Raw genomic sequence first — 8,655 nt, 5'->3', positions numbered from 1 at the left:
CCCTCCCTCCCTCCTTCCCTCCCTTTCCCTCCTTCTCCCTCCCTCCCCCTCTCCCTCGACCTCTCCCCTATCTTATTCCTTTGAGACATGCTCTCTCACTGAACCCAGAGTTTGGCAGCCAAAACCCCATACCCTCCTGTGTAACCTGAGCCCCAGTTCTGAGGTTATAGGCACACAATGGCCACACCTACCTTCCTTTTTTATTTTTTTTAACATAGAACCAAACCAAGTCCTCATGATCTTACCCATTGAGCCATCTCCACAGCCCCTGAGGTCTCTTGAATAACCCATCTATTAACCGCCCTTCCCCCAAGCTCACTGTATGACCTCAGGCCTCAATGTACCTTCTGTGCCTTAACGTTCCCAGCTATAAAACAAAAGGCGACTGATAGTAACAGCTGACTAGTGGTGGCTTGTGGGGACATGATGTTTATGGAAAAGTTTATGTTTTGGCACATGAAGAGGACCAAAAATATTGACTATTTTTATCATTGTTATTCTCAGCTTCTGCTTCCCCAGCCAGTCCCAATAGACTCTTGGGAACCTTCTCTCATTCTGTAGGAACCTTTGAGTCTGGTGTGTCACGTGAAGCCTTTGGTGTGTGGTACACAGAGGAAGCTTAACCCTGATTTCCTGGGCCTACATTCTGCCCTGGGAGCCCTTCCTGTGTGCCCTGTCAAGACTTCACCATGCGAATGTAGGGCAGTCTTAAGAGGCATTAAAATTTCATGTCTTGCTCTTCTGCTAAACCGTGTGTGTAGTTTCTGGGAACAGCCAAGCCCAGCCATTCCTGCTGTTCAACTGAGCAGGGCCCAGCATCTTGTCCCAGAGCAACAATGAAGGTTCTTCCCTCCCAAGAATCTGCAACAATAACATGTGTCTAAGCTAAGGGGATGGTGTGTGTGTGTGTGTGTGTGTGTGTGTGTGTGTGTGTGTGACAGCGGCTATGTCTGTGATGTAAGAGGAAGGTGCCCTGGGGGCCAAGCAGGGAAAACCACTAGGGATCCATTGCAGACCGAGATGGGGAAGAGGTGGGGCTGGGAGATGCCCATGTGTGTCCTCCATCTTGTCCCTGGAAGAGAGGGCTGAGTGATGAGGACACAATATGCAACAGAGACACCTGTTGTGATGTTATCAATATCCCTTTCCAGCTGGCATGTTCCTTTTAGGAGGAAGAAGGAAGACCCAGACTCAGGAAGCTTGGACCCCTCCCTGTGGCTGCACAAACAGCGACCATTCTCTGGGGAAGAACAGACTCTTGGATGGAGCTGTCTATAAGTTGTACAGAAAGTCTAAGAAAGCAGTTTTCATGCATGACATCACCTATGCTGGACCTTTGGGTGATGCAGCTACTTTAGAGTCACCCTTGCTCATATAAGCACCCCCCCATTCTCCTGTAAGGAATTCCAATAAACTTACTACTTCACCAAACCAGTTTCATGTAGTCATTTCTTTAGTCTGTCATTAGTGTCTGATCTGGGAAGAACAGATGGTTGTTCACACCTGCCCAGAGAAAGTCACACCACACACCCTGAGAAGGTTCCCTCCTTCCCTTTCTCCTCCTGAGGAACCCGAGAATTCCAAATCTCCAATCACTAGACAGACTTCCCTCGGTTTTCCTATCTGTACAATGGGGGTGATCAATAGGTAAGCCGAGCAGGGGCATAGAACAAAGAGTGAAGCAGCCACTAGATCTTAATCCAGGTCTATGTTGGCTCACACACCTCCAGTAGCTCGTGTGGTGCCGCTTATGGATGGCCAGAGCTAAGGATGGGACAGTGGAGAGATACTGGGTCCTCTTGGCTACAGAAGGCTCAGTTTATTTCACCAGGAGGACCTGACTCCTCTTCTTGCCGCAGACAGGACGGAAACCCACCTTACAGAGAAGCCCTCCAATGGCCAGTACAGAGATACTCAGCAGCATCAACTTCAGTCTCCTAAGAACGGAGTCTGCCTTGTCTGGCTGGATTCTGGCCTGCCAAGGCTTCTGGGCTTTGGATTGTCTCTCAGTGGGGTTGAACTGGGCTATGAGCTCCTGCTCCACAAAACATCTGTAAGTGGCTGGCTGGAAGACCTTCAGGTGCTGGCCACCGCTGTGCAGGTCCATGATGGTGCTGACCTGGCCAGAGAGCTGGTCCTGCCATGTCAGAGGGCTGTTGTCAGCTTCCCAGTGGACAGGCCTGCATGGGAGGAACATAGGGGTCAAAGTTCAGGGTCCTGGAGAGAACAGCTTCATGTTCCCTCCACAGAACACTACAGAAGTTACCAGTGGGTGCTCAGGAAGTATGGCCTGGGAAGCATCTACCTCTGACTGGCTGGGTGGCCTGAGCCAAGGCCACTAGTTTCTTGAGTAGCCCTCCTAAACATCACAATTTGTCCATAAGGCCCACCCAAACTCTATGCATTTCCCAGAATCTCAGAATGAAACCTTATTTCGAAACTGGGTTCTTGTCAATGGGTTGCAATGACATCATATTGGGGGGTAGATTGACCTTGAGGTCCAATATGCCCAGTGACCTTTGAGAGCCAAGGCAGATAAAGACTCCCAGGATGAAAGCCAAGAAAAGATGGAAGAGGGATGAGCAATGAAGCCTCCAGCCCAGGAACGTCAAAGAGCCTCTGGTTCTCACAGAAGTTAGAAAAAAATTAGGAATGGATGCTACTCAGCATCTGAGAGTGTGACCAGTAGCTACTCCCCCAGTGCAATCCCTGAGGCAGCTTGCTTCTGACTTCCAGGCTCCAAAGTGGGGAGAAAATACAATTATTCATTATTGTTGTTGTTGTTATTGTTATATCATTTTGAGATAAGGTCTTATTATGTGGCCTTGGCAGGCCTGGAACTCACAGGGATCCACCTGCCTCTGCCTCGCAGTGCTGGGATTAAAGGTCTGCACCCCCACACCCAGCCAAGTTCTATTATCTTAAGCTGCAGTACTTTGTGCTGGTAAATGAATACAACTGAGGGTCAGTCCTATTTCTCATTGCGGGGCTAACATATCTGAGAAAACAACTTAAGGAAGCCAGGAAGCAGAGAAGAATGGGAAGGCAGTAGAGACAAGTCTGTCTCTCTCGGGCACACTCTACTGACCTACTTCCCCCAGCTTAGTCCTCATTTTTTCTACCATCTCTCAATAGTGCCATTCAATTATGACTCCATCAAGGAATTAGTCTCAGAACCCAATCACTTCTCTAAAAACCTGTCAGTTGGTAACCAAACCCTTAACACATGGGCTCTTGGCAAGGGGAACCCTTAATTTCTGAACAATAACAATTCACATTTGCTCTTCACCAGTTCATGCTCACCTTAAAGCCAAGTGTGTTCATTTAATCCATACCCAAGAGTCCCCAACAGTTAAGTGTGTTCATGGATGTGTGCATGCAATTGTGCACGTACATACATACGTGTGCATACACGAATGTGAGGCCAAGGGACCATGTCTGGTATCTTCCTCAATCTTCCTACTTTTATTTTCCTTTAGGGCTTCATTCATTCATTCATTCATTCATTCATTATTTTTATGTATATGAGTGTTTTGTCTCCATCTATGTGTATGCACCACATGTGTACCTGGTTTCCACAGATGCCCCCGGGTCATTAGATCCTCTGGAGCTGGAGTTATAGACAGTTTTGAGTAGCCACGTGGGTGCTAGGAACTGAGCCTGGGTTTTATGCAAAAGCACCAAGTGCTCTTAACTGGTGGGCCATCACTTGTGTCATGTCTGTGTATTCGTGTGCAGAGTGCAGGTAGCCAAAGAGCAAGGTCGCTCTGGAGCTGGAGTTACAGATAGCGGTGAGCCACCAGACATGGAGAGTCAAACGCAGAGCTGATAGAACAGTAATCATTCTTTACCACTGAGCCCATTCCTCCAGATCCTCAACCTGTATTTCCTGAGATAAGGTCTCCAAAACTCTGCCAAGTTGGCTAGCCAATGAGCTTCAAAGATCCACCTATCTCTGTCCCACCCCCTTCCAGAGCCATTGTTACAGATGTCTGCTCTCAGGCCTGGTGGGTGTTGTATGGGACAAGTATGGGGTGGATCTCAAACCCCCATAACCTGTCCTGCAGGCATGTTATGGATAGACGTGGCCCCAATATGGATCTTTCAGACAGCAAAGCTGAGGGCAAAAGAATGAGAACTATCAGTGGCTATTAGTGTAGCAGCAGCCATAGGGGCAAAAGAAAAACTTACTCTGCTGAGACTCCCCTCCCCAGTATAACTGACAGCCAGAGGCAGGAGCAGGCAACCCAAGGGTGTCATCACTGGAACACTGGTAATTTTCCACACCTCTGTAGAGACCAAGACCAGAGCAGACCTGACTTGGAATTTCCAGCAATTTTTGCTAGGTCCAGGGTTCTTCATTCTCCAACCGAGTCTGACAACTCTACCCTGATTAGTCCTATTCCCACCTTATTTGCATAGGCACACTCAGCCAATTGAGACCTACCTAGCTGGTGCCCAGGGGCCTCTCAAAATCAGCCTCTGCAGTTTTACCAACAGCATGGCTACAGGAGTCAACAGAGGACAGAGAGAGGGAAAACTGTCTCTCCAAGACTCCTGGGAGCACATGAGCTCACTTCAAGACTCTGGTAGTGGCTGCAGACAGAGGGACTATTGCCTGCCTCTGCTTCCAAGACCCCCAGACTCCTTTGGGCTACAGAACTGAATTCGTGCCTGCAGTGGCTTCCCATCCTCCAAGATCCACTACTTCTGAGGCCAGCAGTGCAGTGCTTCGAGAGCTGCTGCTACAGAGACCTGCAAGTGCTCTAAACCTCGTATAGGCTCCTCTGACCTTGCTGGCTGTTTCTCTGTCTATATTCCGACACGGACAGATAACACCACAGTTAGAATCAATTATTCTTGAACCACAAACTCCATACACCCATGTCTTCCTTCCCCTCTGGTCTCTCTATCCTGGACCTCTGTTTTACTCCAAGCACCTTCCACCAGATCCTTGGGAATCCCTAGGGCCCAGAGAAGTTAGCCACACTTGTGAGAGCAATCCAGTTTTCTGTGGCTTTAGGATTTAAGCTCCACAGAGTGTGTGTGTGTGTGTGTCTCCAACACTAGAGGTTGTGATGCTATTTCTCAACCTCTGTATTATGGAGCCATCACACACTCAGAGATCCTCTGGCACTGGCTACCGTGGCTCAGATCAGTGGTTTTGTGGAGTTTAGATCACCTCTATCTTCCAATTGCCTCTCTGGGGGTGGGGGTGGGGTCATCTCACAGTGGATGGTTATGTGTATGTAAAGCCTGAAATTACCTGTGCAGGCACAACTTTCCTGGAAAATGACTCTCCACAGTTACTGCCTTGTGTGTGGTCACACTGGTGGGACTTGTTTTGGTCTCTTATATTGGCATTGTTAAGGGTGTGCTGAGGGGAGGACCCATAGAGGACATGGGGAAGGCCTTCGGGACTTGTGGGTATCGCCTCATTGCTGGGCTTTTATTCTTTAGGGCTACATATCTGTCTACACTCACCCTCGAAACGAGTTCACAGGGAATCACGGGAAACCCTTCCTCCTGGCTCTATCCTGTAGTGACACCCTCACTCGGTCCTCTAATCTATACCTTGAGGAGTCAAAGTCCAATGGGTGATAAAAAGGTTTGGTTGGCCAAAGACTTAAGTTAAGCAGAAAGAACACCTGATGCACATCATGGTCTTGGGGGAGGTTGATGCTTTTAGGCCTTATCTAATTATTATGGTTTTGACCAGCCTGAAGAGACGGCTCGGTATGTAAGAACACCGGCTGTTCTTCCAGAGAACCTGGGTCTGGTTCCCAAATCCACATGGTGGCTCACAAGCATCTGTAACTTCAGTTTTAAGGAATCCAATGCCCTCTCTGTCCTTTTTAGGCAGCACAAACACACACATGGCATACATGCATACATGCAGGCAAAATACTCATACATATCAGATTTAAAAAAAAAATCACTATGGCCTAACAGTTTGCTGCATTTCAGCGGTATCTATTCTTGCTCTCCAAAGAAGGAGGTGTCAAAGTTGGAGAGATGGTTCAGTGGTTAAGAACACTGGGTGCTCTTTCAGAGGACTGAGATTAGGTTCCCAGCACCCTCATGGCAGTTCAAAAGCATCCATAACTCCAGTTCCAGGAGACCTGACTCTCTTCTGGCTCCCAAGGGTGACACACACACACACACACACACACACACACACACACACTCACTCTCTCTCTGTATTAGTCAGGGTTCTCTAGAGTCACAGAACTTATGGATAGTCTCTATATAGTAAAAGAATTTATTGATGACTTACAGTCGGCAGCCCAATTCCCAACAATGGTTCAGTCGCAGCTGTGAATGGAAGTTCAAGGATCTAGCAGTTACTCAGTCTCACACGGCAAGCAGGCAAAGGAGCAAGAGCTAGACTCCCTTCTTCCAATGTCCTTATATTGTCTCCAGCAGAAGGTGTAGCCCAGATTAAAGGTGTGTTCCACCACACCTTTAATCCCAGATGAAAGGTGTAGCCCAGATTAAATCTCCTTAAACTCGGAGATTTAATCTTCTGGAATCCATAGCCACTATGTCTCAAGATCTCCATACCAAGATCCAGATAAGGATCTCCAAGCCTCCAGATAAGGGTCACTGGTGAGCCTTCCAATTCTGGATTGTAGTTCATTCCAAATATAGTCAAGTTGACAACCAAGAATAGCCACTACACACACACTGAACATACATAGATGCAGGCAAAATAACATATAAAAACAATACGTCTTTAAAAAAAAACTCCATTAGTGTTTTCTGGGATTACATTAACTTGGGCCTTCTTCTGACCATTCTCATATACAAATGAAGTGTGACCACTGATACACAGGAAGGATCAATCTGCGCGAGAGAGAGGAGCTGAGTCTCTTGTGCATCCTTCATCAGTCCAAAGTAGGTTTCAATCCCCCTCCTTTTTGAGAAAGGGTCTCACTATGTAGCCCCAGCTGGCCTAGAACTGGCTATGTAGATCAGGATAACCTCAGACTGAGAGATCTGCCTGGCTATGTATCCCAATTGCTGGGACTAGACACGTATACCATCATACTGACTCAGCTTGTAGTCCCTTCTTATCAGCCTCTTTGGTATAACACTGTACTCTGACATAGTACGTACACACACACACACACATACACACACAAAGTATTGCTACTAATTCTGAATATTTAAATATCACACAATACATTAATAAACAACAAAAACGTTTCTCTTTGTCACCTAGGGCATATTTTAACATTTTATAATTTGAGTGAGATTGTTTTTCTGTGTGTTGACCACAATGACTTTATTTGTTCTAAGAAAATGCTTAATATCCTTAGCATTTTTTTCCTTTTCATGTGTACGTGTGTGGTGTTTGCGTGTCTGTGTGTAAGTACTCACCTGTGTGCAGGTGCATGCATGCATGTGTTTGTGTGTGTGTGTGCCCAAAATTGATGTCGGAAGTCTTTCTCAATTTTTCTCCTGCTTTGTTCATTGAAGCAAGGTCTCTCAGTAAAACCCAGAGTTCATCGACATGAGAACTCTCTCTAGCCAGGATAACTAGGCCACTCTTCCTCCAGGTACTCGCTGTCTCCACTTTCAAAGGCTTAAAGAACAGGCGAGCCACCACACCACCCAACATTTGTGTGGGTTCCGAGGATTTGAACTCCTTATAGATTGCACAGAGGATGATTTAACTGTTGAGATATCTTCCCACCTCCAGTTTTGGCCGGATTAAAAAATGTAAAACATGAGTCTTATGAGATATGAACTCATGAGGCATAGGTAGGAGGTCTCGATGCGTCTGAGGCTAGTCTGGTCTATATTAGTTCCAGGATAGCCAGGGCAACATAGTGAGTCCCTGTCTCAAAAAGAAAGCAACCCCCGCCCCCCCAAAAAAACTAAACTAACAAACAAATAAAACAAACTATTTGCTTTGGGGACCACAGAGATGATTCAGTGGTTAAGAACACTTCTGCTCTTGCAGAGGACCCAAGTTTGGTTCTCAGCACCCATGACAGGGGGCTTAATATTGTCTAATTTGAGCTCCAGAAGACCTGACCTCTGCAGGTACCTTCAACTAATGTGCACATAACCACAAACATACAGACACCTACATGCAATTTAAAAGAATAGGAAATAATAGTTAAATTTAAATCGTCACACTGCTTTCAAAACATTGTCAATCTTAGCTCACAAAACTCGCTCTTAGTGACGTTACATATAACCACGGACTATTTCGTAAGTAATGTTCCATTTAAAATGCTTTTAACAGAGAATAATCCTATAGATTCCTTTATGTGAATATTATAAGCTGAGTTAAACTACCAGAGTTAAGCAGAAAAGCAGGACTTAACTGGAAACCCTCAATGAAGCAACGGGAGCCTCAACAGAAGCCTGCTCTTTGTTTCAACCAGCATCATGAGTGATGTCATGATGCTGTCACAGTCCAGAGAAAATTTCACTGGTTTGTTTGGAAAGCCACGTTGCCAGTGAGCAACACAGTTCCCTTAATCTTTGAAGAACCTTATCATTTCAAACAATAAATAGAGAAATTAGTAAGTGTGAGATTCTTAAGAAAGCAAAGCAAAGCAAAAAACCCTATTCCCGGGCTGGGTTAAGATCACTGACTGAGGGCTGGTGAGATGGCTCAGTGGGTAAGAGCACCCGACT

General features: G+C 46.4%; 1 protein-coding gene across 2 annotated transcripts in view; it reads right to left on the bottom strand.

The window, feature by feature from the left end:
• Positions 1-1,435: 1,435 nt before the first annotated feature.
• The window catches only part of Fam187b (family with sequence similarity 187 member B), a 13,556-nt gene continuing 6,336 nt past the window's right edge, over positions 1,436-8,655 (bottom strand). For both annotated transcript variants that reach the window (XM_021166627.1, XM_021166626.1), the window contains exon 2: positions 1,436-2,180. In XM_021166627.1, the coding sequence (XP_021022286.1) occupies positions 1,820-2,180 (361 nt within the window). In that variant the 3' untranslated portion in view covers positions 1,436-1,819. The remainder of the gene's footprint in view (positions 2,181-8,655) is intronic.

The sequence above is a fragment of the Mus caroli genome, chromosome 7 (assembly GCF_900094665.2).
Source record: "Mus caroli chromosome 7, CAROLI_EIJ_v1.1, whole genome shotgun sequence".
NCBI classification, from domain to species: Eukaryota; Metazoa; Chordata; class Mammalia; order Rodentia; family Muridae; genus Mus; species Mus caroli.
This window is presented reverse-complemented; position numbering and strand designations above follow the sequence as displayed.